The 14,367-nt window shown below is 45.5% G+C and overlaps 1 protein-coding gene across 1 annotated transcript in view; it reads right to left on the bottom strand.

Annotated features, from left to right (window-relative positions):
• The window catches only part of GALNT17 (polypeptide N-acetylgalactosaminyltransferase 17), a 121,440-nt gene that overhangs the window by 74,778 nt on the left and 32,295 nt on the right, over positions 1–14,367 (bottom strand). Inside the window, exon 2 of the mRNA XM_035139012.3 lies at positions 5,784–5,967. Coding sequence (XP_034994903.1) covers positions 5,784–5,967 — 184 coding nt within the window. The remainder of the gene's footprint in view (positions 1–5,783; positions 5,968–14,367) is intronic.

The raw sequence follows: 14,367 nt of genomic DNA, 5'->3' as shown, positions 1-14,367 counted from the left end.
CAAACATGGCTGGCTGCTGTTTCCTTTGCCAAAAAGCACTCTGGGTGCTTGGCTATTGTGGGGAGTAGTGTGTATTGGGGGGGGGGGTGAGGGTATCAGAACAGGTACTGACAATCACTGCCCAAGGCACCTACTGCACCATTTAATGCTATTGAAGTTGCTTGCTATACTCACTATCTTGGCAACCGCTTGCTTTCTAATTTAAAAAACAACAACATGTTTGTTCTTGTCAAAGAGAAAAGCATGACTGTCCTAAAATAGGTTAACTTTTTGATATATAAATTCTGCACCAGCAGGGGGGTGAAATACCAGGCTGTGTGCTGTTCAGAGAGTCTGCTTGCCTGCATTTAGATATACGTGTGTTACGAGAGACAGGGTGGCTCTCTAACAAGGACAAAATAGGGACAGAGATTTGCCAAGTCCCCAGAACACAGGGAACTGCCCCTGGTAAATAAGGCAAGCTGGAGAACGTGGCAGAGCTAGGTGCCATCAGCATATCGAGGGCACTGAACACAAAGGCTTTGGGTGGCAGCAAGCACATTTCAGAACCTGAGAAACTGTTGTGGGTACCATATACAGCCAGGCATATGCAAAAAACACACATTCCCTGACCACACTTATTCCTCCCTGCCGTCAGCAATTATGCTGAATTCTAGCAGAGGTGAGGCCACATACCCAATAGTAGCCTTTTTTTTCAAGTCTAATTGCCGTGGGCAGGTAGCGTGTTTGTATCTTCAGCCGGGGAGTGTATCTCTTTCATTCCCCAAAACTTTCCTCCATCTTAGACCCCCATTTGCGCTGTACGTTTAAAACAATATCACAGAGCTACAATTTTCAGAGTGGTTTAACAACCAAATCCTCTTCATGTAAGAATTGTAGCTCCAGGAGGAGCAGTCGCAGAGACAAGAAATGAAAAGTTGTTCCATTGTCTGGAGAGGTCACTTCCTGGTTCGCATGGAGAAGCCATTTTCAACAGAGCCCAGCGATCGAAGCGTGCAGCTGTATTGAAGCAGCACTAGGTGTTGAAATTCCCGCCCTGCCCCCCTAACAATTTTCCACCCAGGGCAACCACCACTGGTCTGAACCAAACTCTAATTTGTTAATAGCCACCCCCTAGCAGAGGCATGAGGGCCAGGGGCCTCCGGAGTCTGCCTGCCTCCTCCCATTCAGCTACCCTACAGCTGGGGGAGAGACAGCGGGAGGACCGTTTGGCAGCTTGGAGCCTGCGTGTGCCCAAGCCACCGTGTCACTCCCAGGAGAGACGCGTGGCTTGGATGCACTGCAGGCCCCGCGGTGAGTGCCGCCCAGCATTTTGTCACCCCCCTCAGTGCTGACACCCAGGGCGGACCGCACCCACCACCCACCCCTTCCTCCAGCGCTGCACCCAACATCCCCATAGCCCTTCCCTATGGCTAACATTTCTCTCTCTCTTTTTTATCCCTCCCACCATACATCTAATAAAGTGGATTCTGGTCCATGAAACCTTGCTTTTTTTAATGCAACAGACTAACACAACTATCTTTCTGGGAGAGGCTTATTGTTGAAATCTGTTAAAGGGGGCCAGACCTTGGAAGCAGATCAGAAGGTAAGGACATGAAACAGTACTTCTGAGTGGTGAGAGAGGCATATAATCATGCATAAGAAATAAATCTTAGTTGATTAATCATGTGAGTTTTACTCAACTAAACAGCATACCTTGCAGACAAGGGCGAAATGTACTTTTTCTTTTTTCTTTAAATGACATTCAGGTGAGGGAAGTGTACAATATAACATTCATCTTGGGAGAGGCATTCACTCCTTCAAGAGGAAGGAAGTTAGGCTGTATCCAATTTCTACTCAGAGGAAACCCACTGAAATTAATGGTCCTATGCTAGTCATGCCCATTAATTTCCGTGAGCAAAAGTAAGATGGTTTTACAGCCCAAAGCCTTGAAACGGTTTTTGTAAGTAGTTCAGGGCTTTCTTTTTTCTTTCTTCAAAGTGAAGCCAGACCCAACATTTAGAGTTCCAAAGGTGGGTGGGAGGGATAGAAGAGCAGTTACAAAAGAACATCTGCACAGTTGAAAAATTCAAGGCATGCCAAAATTCACTTCTGCCAAGTGCATGCAAGCTGTTAGGTTAACAGAACTAAAAATGACCAATTGTGATGTGAGAAGATGCCAGGAAGCTGCCTTGCACCATTGGCCAACCTAGCTCATGTATTCTTGATGCCCGAGCTGGGAACATGTGACCATCCAGGTGTGCTCAGACTCCAAGTCACTGACCATTATGACTAGGGCTGATGTGAGGGCCACCGGCTTCCAACCGCTGCTCACCAGTGAGCGGCAGTGGTCTTTCCAGGATTTCAAGGGGGGGGGGAGTCTTTCACAGCAATGCCTGGAGATATCGGGGATTGGCTCTGGGACCTTCTTCCTGCAATGCAGTGAGCTCTACCGCCAAGATACAAACCTTTCCTCCAGGTTTCGCTACAACCCCAGATCCTGACCAAGCTTTCCCATTTCTCCATCCCTGGCCAAAAACACCCTGGCACCACCTGCTCTACATTGTTTTGCCTGAAAGCCTCAAATGCTGTGTTTCTGTTGCCCCCACTCTTTGGCAGGAAAGAAATTGTTACACACACAACCCCTTTGTGAGAAGCCGAGGGCTGGTCTCTCCCAAGGGGAGGGGATGGGGAACCACATGGGCAGGCAGGTGGCTGAGCAGCTATTTATGCCTATTCCGTCCCCTCCTCTTCATTGAGCTTCTACACACCCCATAATTCTACAGTGGTTCTCTCTCTCTCTCTCTCTCTCTCTCTCTCTCTCTCTCTCTCTCTCTGCAAGCCACCATTGCTGGGGGCTATCTAGTGATTTTTCTTGAGTGCAGTGAACCCAACTCCCCATTTTTGCTGACTTCACACTGTAGGGTTCTCCTGGCTTATGCGTTACCTGTGTCTTTGGTCTGTTTGGCATTCAGTTTGGAAAGGAAAGGGAATTGGGGGTGTATTTGTGTGTGGGGGTGTGTGTTCTTTGGCCTGCCTTGCTCACCTTGGTGAATGCTGGACAGCAAGGCCTGCGTTGGATTCATGTACCCAAAGCTCACACAGCACAGGGAGGGTGAATTTACTCCCAAGTTCTTGGCTGGGGAGCCATGGAATCGCCATCGCCATCATTATTATTTTTAGATTTTAAACATCTCTATTGAAAGTTCAAAAAGTACATATGTGCACTAAACATTGTGAAACATAAATAAAAGAGGGGAAAAGAGAAAGAGAAAGAGAAGGGAAAATAAAGGGGGCGGGAGGGAACCCAAAACCGTATATTTTACAAGGTTGTTGTGTGTGGAGACCCTTTAACCCAGCCTAGAAATAAATTCAGACTGGACTCATATTTTTGGTTTGGTTTTGGGCAGAATTTAGACCACAACATTATTGATTACAAATCAAGTGAGTTGTTGCATAGGCTCTGGTTCCAAAGCTACCTACAGTAGCGCTGACTCAGGGCGCACCATCAGTCAGCATAGGATAGGTGAACATCTGGGACAGCCTGGCCCATGGTTCCCCCAGATGTGCCCCGAACTCTGGAGGGGGCACAACCCCGACCGGGGAAGACCAACCAGATGTCCCAGGATTCCACTTAAATGAATACCCATGGAAAGGGTTGGCTAGGGTTCTGCCACCCCTATCAGCATGAACCAGAGTCTATCCACCAACCTTACAAGTTGTGACGATTTGCTTTGCGGCAGGCGAAACCCAAGTGGCAACAGCCAATCAGCCAAGTGGGGAAAATTCCTGCCATGCCCCAACCCCAACGGTTGGCGACACACGACGGCATAGCAAGGTCAAGCGCAAGCCCTAAAATAAGGGAGAGGTGGGCGGGTGTTTCGATGCACTGTGCCAGAGAAGAAGGATCTCTAAGGTCACGTGCAGCGCTTAAATAGTGGTCTCTCAGACTCTGTAGACTGGCATGCCCTCAGCCCAATTGCACCCCGTCTGAGAGACCACCAATAGGGTGTTGTGGCTGCTCCAATAGTCCCCGCCCCAACACCTAGGCCTGATTGCCGGGACCCACAACAACACATGCCCTCTATTGCAGGGAGGGCCCAATTTATTGTACTCCACCATATCTAAACCTATTACAGTATTTGTAAGAATGGATTCCAAATATCATTGAATTTGTCCGTGGCAAGTCTGCATTTACAGTGGAACCTCGGTTTATGAACACCTTGGTTTACGAATTTTCGGTTTACGAACGCCGCGGACCCATCTGGAACGGATTAATTCACTTTCCATTACTTTCAATGGGAAAGTTCGCTTCAGTTTATGAACGCTTCAGTTTATGAACAGACTTCCGGAAGCAATTGTGTTCATAAACCAAGGTACCACTGTATATGCAAGTTGTTCATACGCTGCGAGTTTGTATAAATCTTCAATCACGATCATTATTTTATTATTTGTACCCCACCCAATTGACTGGGTTCCCCCAGACACTCTGGGCAGTTCCCAGCATACACAAGAACATAAAAAAACATTAAACATTAAAAACTTCCCTATACAGGGAATCCATGGGGATTTGAGGGGTGCTTCCCTTCTGGGAAAGACGTGGGTGGCGCTGTGGGTTAAACCACAGAACCTAGGGCTGGCCGATCAGAAGGTTGGCGGTTCGAATCCCTGCAACGGGGTGAGCTCCCGTTGCTCGGTCCCAGCTCCTGCCCACCTAGCAGTTCGAAAGCACGTCAAAGTGCAAGTAGATAAATAGGCACCGCTCCAGCAGGAAGGTAAACAGCGTTTCCATGCACTGCTCTGGTTCACCAGAAGTGGCTTAGTCATGCTGGCCACATGACCCGGAAGCTGTACGCCAGCTCCCTCGGCCAATAATGCGAGATGAGCGCCGCAACCCCAGAGTCGGTCACGACTGGACCTAATGGTCAGGGGTCCCTTTACCTCCCTTCTGGGAATGTCCTGCTTTCTCTTAGGATGTCCCTATTTTCATCAAAGAAATGTTGGAGGGTATGGAGTTATGTGACGCCTGAGCCCAGGAGATAAATAACAATAAGACCTTTAGAACACATCTGAAGGCAGCCCTGTATAGGGAAGATTTTTAATGTTAAATGCTTTATTGTATTTTTATATGTTGTTGAATAGGAGAAATTCACACCAAAATGTTGTGCTGATAATTGTTTCATGAGGATTTCTTTCTTTTTTATATATAAATATATTTATTAATTTTATAAAAGGAACAAAAACAATCAATTCACATTAATAATCCTCCCATACAAAATAGTTCACCAACACATTTTAAAAAAAGCACAAAAACAAACAACAATAGCAAAAATACAAAAAAGACAAAAGAAGAAAGAAAGAAAAATATTACTCATAACTTTTTCATCACATTGTGGACTTCCTCAGATCTCCCCTCATTGGGTCCCTATTAAAATTAACCTTTAAGCAGTTTTCACAATATTTTAAACCTCTTATTGCAATTCTCTCTATACCTTTCAACTCAATACCCATCTATAAATACCAATTTATATTATTAACATTCAAACATTTAATTCATATCTCTAAAAAATTTCCAATATCTAATCTTGCTATTATTTCTCCCCTTAGCTTATACTTTTTACCAACAATGATTCACAATTTATAATACTACAGCGTCTTCCCCTTTCAAACACACACACACACACACACACACACAATTTTGCAGCAGAAATATGGAGAACTGGATCAGGGATCAGAAAAATAAGAAACTGAGAGAAGCAAAATGGACCGATCCGTCAGTCCCTAGTATGAAATGAGGGACTTACTTGGTTGGTCGATAATCTGGTATGGTACGGTCCAGTGATATTTTCTCACTGAGGTAGGAATTGTAGCCGTATTTCTCATGTGGTCCCTTGGCTTTCTCTTCCTCCTCAGGGGAAAGTGTGGCAGGAAGCCCACCTTTCCCGCGGCCACCATAGCCTTCAATGAGTCCCAGTGATTTGGACAAACCTGGAGAGAGAAAAATAGGATCAGTTTTCAAAAATGGGAGTCAACCGTTGCTTCTTTATCCCAGAATCAAAGATGTAACCCAGGCGTTGCTAAACCTTTTGGGCCTGTGAGCACGTCATCTTTTTTGAGTGTGTATTGGGATTCCCACTCCTTCCCCTGCTAATTTCTGTCCCTTTCCCCAGATCAGCTGTCCCGGTTACAGATCGTGTGTGTGTGTGTGTCTTTGCACACACACATTTGCTTCACTTTTCCAAGTGATTAGGGTAAAAGCAATATCCAACAGAATTAATCTGAGCCTTGAAAAACACAAAGAACTGTAAGAAGGAAGGAGGAAAAAATGGCACACACTCTCTAGGGATGTAAGAAGGTTTCATTTTCTTTTCCACCTTGTATTTGTCACACACAACATCGTTTCTGTTCCACTGGAGTTCTTCCAGCAACACCTACATGATTCACTACCACTACCATCGTCATTTGTCTGCTGCCTTTCCATAGGTAAAGTTCTGCTCAAAGTGGCTTGCAACTTGTATCTTTTTAATTACAAACATAGCAAAAGCAGTCATGAACAATAAATAAAATGTGTTAAAAGTACGCAACCAAATTGAGAGATTACCACATAAATCATAAGATCTAAAAGTAAACATTAAAAGGAAATAGTATCAACAGCAGCAATGAAACCCCCTAAACTAGGGGTCAGCAAACCCTCAGACCTTGTGGGGGCCCGGACTATAGTTTTTTGGGGGGAAATGAACGAATTCCTATGCCCCACAAATAACCCAGAGATGCATTTAAAACAAAAGCACACATTCTACTCATGTAAAAACACCAGGCAGGCCCCACAAATAACCCAGAGGTGCATTTTAAAGAAAAGGGCACATTCTACTCATGTAGAAACACACTGATTTCTGGACCGTCCACGGGCTGGATTTAGAAGACGATTGGGCCGGATCCGCCCCCCCCAGGCCTTAGTTTGCCTACCCATGTTCTTACCTTTATCAATTCCTCCACTCCACCCCCGTCTACTATCTGTATCATGATTTAGCTACTTCCCACTGCCTTGCTGAAAAGGGACTAATTCAGAGAAAGGGAGGAATTGCCGAGTAAATACCTATCTTTTCAGTGAATGAATCATAGGATTGCAGAGTTGGAAGGGACTTGGGGGGATTATCTAGCTAGCCCCCATCCCCAGCAATGCAGGAATCACAGCTATACAATCTCTGGCAGATGGCCATCCAACCTCTGTTAAAAAAAAAAACCTCCAAAGGAGAGTTCGCCACCTTCCCAAGGTAGTCCATTCCACTGAGCGAAAATGAATGCAGATCTAATGGCCAATTTAAGCTTTCAAAGAAATAAATAGGACACAGCGTGCATAATACACAACCTTGGACATTCTGCAACACAAAGTGCTTTTTGCTCCACTCTCTTTAAGGAAAGAGCCAAGGGGCAAGAACGAGTGTCAAAGAAAGAAAAGCCAAGCACATTAAGAAAGGATGGAAAGACAAAGTAATATTTTATGACATGCTTCACTGTGCATTATAGAGAGCAGCAGCACCTGACATTTTTACATTTATTTTTAGGAGAGATTCACACCTCCCTCGTTGTCAGGCACTACTGAGCACTTTGATGGATGATTTTTATTCTTCGTGGTGATATTTATTTTCCCATCGCTTCGGTTGAGGGACCCTGCGACCCCTCCAGGCAGGCCTTTTGTGGCGTTCCTTTATTTCGACAGAAGGTGAACAAGAAACAAAAGAGCGCAATGCCACGAGACCTGGATTCATGTGCTCCCCAATGTAATGTTGCAATGCTGGTGTTCTCTTCCTTCAAGGCACTGTGCATGGGGGGGGGGGCGGCGGGGAGGCAATGTCAGGGAATTGCATATTCACCAATTATGTATGGTTAGAATGCAATCAGTTTCCATACTTAAAAACAAGCTGTCCAAATCATCTTAAAGTATATTCTTCTTACCCAAACCTCCAATTTAGGCCTTCAGCTCAAAAACAGGCATTCTGGGGGTTTGGAATATACCTATTCCAACTGTTTAGCTCAGTAAAACGGGTTCTCCAATTATGGAGAGCACGCGTTGCGGGAGGGGAAATTAGGATGACCCTGTTGTTGTTAGGTAGATTAGATAAAATGGCCACTGGCAGGTCTGGGCATTTGGTGCTGTTGCTGGGACGAAAAGAGTGTTGCCGTTTGAAATAAGGGACGGCCCCTAGCCTATAAAACCCCCTACGGGGCTATATTGGTTTCACTTTTGCCAAGCGCTTCGGATTTCCCACCCGCCCACCTCCTTTTTTTGAGGATGCTTTGCGTATTGATGTTGCTGTGCCTGTCATGGGGGGGAGGCCTGCTTTGAGGCAGGGGCCTGGTAGGAATTTTGCCATCTGGCTGATTGGCTGTTGCCATTTGGTTTTTGCCTACTGCATAAGCAAATCGTCACAACTTGTTAGGTTGGCGGTTAAAAAGGTAAAGGTAAAGGGACCCCTGACCATTAGGTCCAGTCATGACCGACTCTGGGGTTGCGCGCTCATCTCGCATTATTGGCCGAGGGAGCCGGTTGGCGGTTAGACATTGGTTAAAATTGGCTGGTAAGAAATTGGCTGGAAAGAGGAGTATGGAAAGAGGAGTTTGGAAAGGCTGAAAAAATTATGCTAAATTTCTGCTGCTTATAGAGGTATTCCGTTAAAGGAATCCTGGGGCTCAAACGGCTCTCGTCAGTACCCCGCTAGGGGAATTGGGCCTAACACAGAGCAAATTGAGCCTCGGGGAACATTCGAGGGAGGACAAGAAGGGCCTGGTACCTGGCTCTGTCCTCCCACTGAGAATGTTTACCTATTGACTTCCACAATCGACTAGAGAAAGTCAGTGCAGGATCTGTCCCAGGGCGGGGGACAGATGGGTTAACCAATGCCTAAGCAACCACTCACATTTGATTGTATTTTAATAAAGTTGTGGCCAAAATAATGCCAAAAACCTTAAACTTAATTCATGTGTGTGTGTGTGTGTGTGAATTTATTGGGGGGGGAATCCGGTGACCTCGGCACGCAATTTGATGACCTAGGGCCCAATCTTCAAAACTTTGTTCCACATGCATCTGCCGGCTGAGCTAGCAGCAGCCCCTCCCAGAGGCTCCTTAATAGATCTTGTAACATGTTCCCATAGTCATGGATCAATTGGCTGCCTTACACAGCAATTCCAGCTCCTGGAATCCGTGAAATAAATTCAATGCATCATAAAGCCAGTCCACTCCTATCAGGAAAAGTTCCACTGCGCCACACTCCTTTCCAGGTCATTTCCTCCCCATCCCACATCTCAAAAGGCACCCAGAGCCATTGTCACAAAAATTTAAGTGTTCTCAGGTGAGATGCAACAATTTGGATATGTGCATTCCCATTCTGCCCCAGCCCTGCACGTCATCCCACTCACCACGCTCCCCATTGCCAGATCAGCCTGTCAGAAGAGATTCACTAAGGCAGTCAAAGTGTCACTTTGTTTTAAAGTGTATGCAATGGCAGATCTGCAAAACGTAGACAGGTGCTCTTGGTGGGAGGAATACATTAAGTGCCCGGCGTCAAGATTGGAAAAAGACAATGTGACTCCTCAGTGATTGAAAAGTTGTCTTAGAAATACCTGGCCTTGGAAAAGGAGGAATCAATCCTAAGGCTTGCCTTAAGGAAAATACTTTGATTCATGTGAGTATATGGTGGTTGATGGGTACTTCAACCCCTCCCAGAGAGCCAGCTCACCTTGAAAACTAGGGAGCTTCTGCAAATGGGATGCTTGAAAAAGCTCGAACGCTCAAGGCACCTCTCAAGGATTTGCAAGGAAAATGAGAAAAACATAAAGGGTTTTATTTCAGGCTCTTTCCTCCACCACACTCCCCACCAGTAAACAACAACAAAAAAAGGAAGACTCTTGCTGTTTCAAACAGAGAGGAGTCAGTAGCAACAATGGGGACTGACAATGCTGAAATTGGCTAATAAATAAATATATATATATATATATATATTTAGATGCCATCCATCTGGCAGGGTTGTCCCAGCCACTCTGGGCTACTACATTCTAACCCTACTACAAAACCAGTTCCTCCGTCATAAGAACAACATATAAGGAAATAAACAGAGCCTGCTGGATCAGACCAATGGCCCATCCAGTCCAATATTCACAGTAACCAACCAGATCCACATAGGAGGTCCACAAGCAGAATGTGAGCACAACAGCACTCCATTCACCTGCAGTTCCCAACAACTGGGACATAGTGCCTCTGACAGTTGGTACCCATCCGTGACTCTTGTGGGAGGAAATTCTATAGTTCAATGTGTGATAAAGTACTTTCTTTTGTCTCTCTTGAATCTTCCAACATTCAGCTTCCTTGGGTGACCCAAAGTTCTGGTGTCGTGAGATACTAAGAGTCCCTGTTCTGTTGGGCCACTGAGAAATTCACTTCGTCCCAGACACAAGGGCTCAGTCCCTCAATCATTCAACTAGGAATGCCAGTGTTCTCTGATAAAAAGGTGTTTGTTTTTTATTAGGGTTTATAAAGAATATCTCTTTTTTGGTCCAAATTAAAACATTAATCAAAAGAAAAGAAGTTAAAGTGAAGTTCTCTAAGCTCAGGCTCAGACATGTTCTTCAAGGGCTCATGAAAGCCCACCTCAAGTAAGAAGTGAACTTGTATTGACTTAAATGTTATCTTTTATTAAACCACCTCAAGGCAGTTTACAATAAAACCCTTTATAATACAGACAGAATTTTAAAAACATAAACCAGCAGTATTAACAGTCGGTACACATGTTGTAACGCACTTAAGGCCTCAGAGTTCTCCATCTTGGAATGACACCCACACCAGGAAAAAATTAAATCAGCGATACCAGGAAATTCATGTACAGGTGGCCTCAAACTCTGGTGTGCGCTGCCACCGGTCCCCTGCTCCAGTCCTGCAGTGAGAGGTGGAGGACTGTTGCATAGCTGTCAACTTTCAGAATGGAAAATAAAGGATCAGCAGCGGCGCGGCACCAGAAATCGCTTCTGCGCATGTCCAGACTTCCGGTGCTGACTCTGCCCGATTTCCGGTGCCCAGACATGGGCAGAGCGGCACCGGAAATTGGTTCTGTGCATGTCCAGAAGCAACTTCCGGTGCCAGGCTGCCCGTGTCCGCATGTCTGGGCACCCGGGCATGCGCAGAGGCGATTTCCGGCAGCACTCGGCAAGTGAGCGAGCAGCCAGCCGGGAGCCGGGACATTGAACACCATAATTAAGTCTCTGTTGGCACAGAGTTGAACGTGGGGTTCAAGGCTCCATTGAGCACCAACAACAACATCATGCTTAGGCAAGCAGTGGTGACGATAATGATGGGAAGCCCAGTTGCTGGTCACGGGCCTGCTGCAACCAGGCCCTTGCCCCAGTATGCCACATATTGGTGCCGGACTTGAGAATTTACTAGCACATAAGAAGGTAGGAAGCTGCCTTAGACTGGTCCGTCAAGCTCAGTATTGTCAACACTATACAACAAAGGCTCTGCAGGATTCCAGAGTCTCCCCAGCCCAAGCTGGAGGTGCCAGGAATTGAACCTGGGACATCCTTCATGCAAACCAGATGATCTGCTACTGAGCTACAGATACTGAGCTGCAAAGCAGGTCCTCTGCTACTGAGCCATGACTGCTTAGCTATGATGCACTTCCCTGGAATTTTACTAGAGGCAGATTGAAATAGAACGTGTCAAGTGATTTGGTGAGTTCCCCAAGATTCTAGGCCATGCTGCTCTTAACCAGAAAGCACAGGTCTGTTGCCGAGTATTGAGCAAATCTTACGAAAGCTTGGTGGAGCAAGCCATGCACCCAACCACTGGTTGTCAAAACACAAGTGAAACAGAAGGATTGCTGTTGCTTATATTAAATAATAAAAAATATAAGAAGCAAAGATAGGGATGTTTAGCGTATCTGAGCACTTATGAAACCCCAAGTTCCCTCCTGTGTCATCCTATCTCCAGATTAACAAAAGACCTGGGGTATGCTCAAGGTTTTCACTCAGATTTATTATACAAGCCTTCCATCTAGAAGCTTCTGTACACCGGCAATTTTTGTCATTGAGAGAGCTCTTAACTTGTCTCTCCTTTTTCCTACATCCAAAATACATAATACTTCTGTTTGACTGAGTGATGGTGGCACTCTGCAGCAGCACTGAAAAGAAAACACAACCTAGTATTCCTCCATGTGAAAAAGAATGTTTATTAAAGAGCTTCCTTCTGTACACTGCAGAAAGTCCACTAAAACTGCTGCTACTAATTAGACTATTTAGCAGTCATGTTGTGCCTGATGTTGTACAGATCATATAAGTGACACAGTAAGTGCCTAGAGCTCTTCTGATCTTACGGCATCTTCAGGCAGGACTGGGAAAGACTCCTTCGTCTGAAATGCTGGAGAGTCATTGCCAGTCACCGACGCCAATGCTGAAGAATGTGAACATCCAACCTCTGCTTGAAAACCTCCAAATGACTTTACTTTCCCAAAAAAACCCCACAGTCCTTCCTGTTGGGGATAATCCAGACTGAAATTCCCAAGTGTCAGAAAAGGTTATTTATGTATGCAACAACTGCAGCCTGTGTTTTGTTATCCCCAAAATGCAAAATGAGCGAGGTCCCAACCAAAGAGGATTGGCAACTTAAGTTGACAGAATATGCAGAATTTGCAGACTGAACATATAGAATAAGAGAACAAGAAGAACTTAAGTTTAAGGAAGATTTGAAAACATTTATTGAATATATGGGAAATAATAGTGTACGCTGGCAGCATTAAGATACATTCAACCGTGTAAATAAGTTTTGATGGATGTAATAATGGAAAACTGATTGGTATAGTTTTTCTAAAATATTCAGGGATATAAGGTATGCAAAATGAAGCATGGAAAGAAGAAGGGGAGTCACTGATATCTTATTTGAAATTGTAAAACAGAAAATTTAATAAAAATCATATTTTTTTATAAAAAATGAAAACCCCTAGTGACCACCAGGGGTCAGCAGGGAGCCCGGAAGGGTGGTGCCAGGGCTCTCTCACCTGGAGGAACCTCAGGATGCTGACGGTTCACAGCATCACTTGGAAGGTGGTGTGGAGCCAGGGATGGAGACGCAGGAGCTTGGGGGTGCTGGGAGTACAAGGAGCCAACAGGCAAGGTCCGGGGGGTCGGACCAGAGCGCTGCAGAAGGGGAGGTGCCAGTGACTAAAGCACCTGCCCAACAGTTGTCCAGCTCCAGAGGGGAGGGGGTTACACCCACCCCCTCAGCAACGTAGAGGGGGGAAGCGTAGAGGGGAGAGGAGGAGATTTAGGGCACCAAGAGTGCTTTGCTGGAGAAAGTCCCACTGAGCGGCACTTCCGGATTCTGACTCAGACTGAACGGTCATGGACATTTATGCTCTGTTCTGTACATATGCATACAGTATAATAAAACTCTGTAAAAACCAGGTACAGAGTTTGGAGCGCGTTACTCACGAGAAAGCAACCCAGCCTCATTACAGTCCACCACCAACTTTCCAGGTAACTTCATTCCACTGTTCAACAACTCTTACCACCAGAAAGTTCTTCCTAATGTTTAATAGGAATCACCTTCCTTCGAATTTGAATTCGTTGGTTGGGTCCTACACAGATCAATGGTTTTATTCACCTTAAGGCAGCAATACAAAGCAGGGTTTGTCGCTCAGTGGTAGAGCGTTTGGCTTTCCAGGCAAAATTTCCCAGTTCCATCTCTGGCATTTCAAGGTAGGGCTGGGAAGGACTCCTGCCTGAAAAGAGTAGAGAGCCACTTCCAGTCATTGTGCAGACAAGACTAAGCTAGATGGACCAAGAGTTTGGCTCCAAGCTCTGAGCATGTGAAGGAAGAAGAGTGAGGACGAACACAGCACAGCACCATTATCTACTGCATCTGTTCTGTCTCTTGCATGCACATGTTAAAAGGTGAGGGGAGAAGCTTCTCAGTCATATGGCACCACTGCTGTTATGGCTGAGAGCCTGGTCCATTTCATTTTAGGAAATTGAAGTGCTGCGGCAGTCCAAAACTGAGCTCTGAAAAATAATCACGTTCAGCATCTCCTAAAGATATAGAGGAAGGAAGAGGATACAAAGCACCACGCACAAAAAACCCTGCCTTAACTACATCAGAGAGCTGGACCGAAGGCTATGGGGCAGTTAAGCGCTTCATAATATTTATCTTCTCTGAGTGAAAGGAAATACAACAATTCATGGCTGGTGGAGACGGAGGGATCAAATTTCTCTCTCCACTCAAGGATATTAACGTCATAAAAGATCCAAGGCGTCATGCGTCATTACAGAGACACATTGCTAAGTTGTGAAGTAAGGGCGCTTTTGGCATTTTCCATGAAATAGGAGTAATAATATTCAGTGTTT

This window comes from Zootoca vivipara, chromosome 14, assembly GCF_965207765.1.
Source record: "Zootoca vivipara chromosome 14, rZooViv2.hap1.1, whole genome shotgun sequence".
NCBI lineage: Eukaryota > Metazoa > Chordata > Lepidosauria > Squamata > Lacertidae > Zootoca > Zootoca vivipara.
The sequence above is the reverse complement of the archived record's forward strand: the minus strand, read 5'-3'. Positions and strand labels throughout refer to the sequence as shown.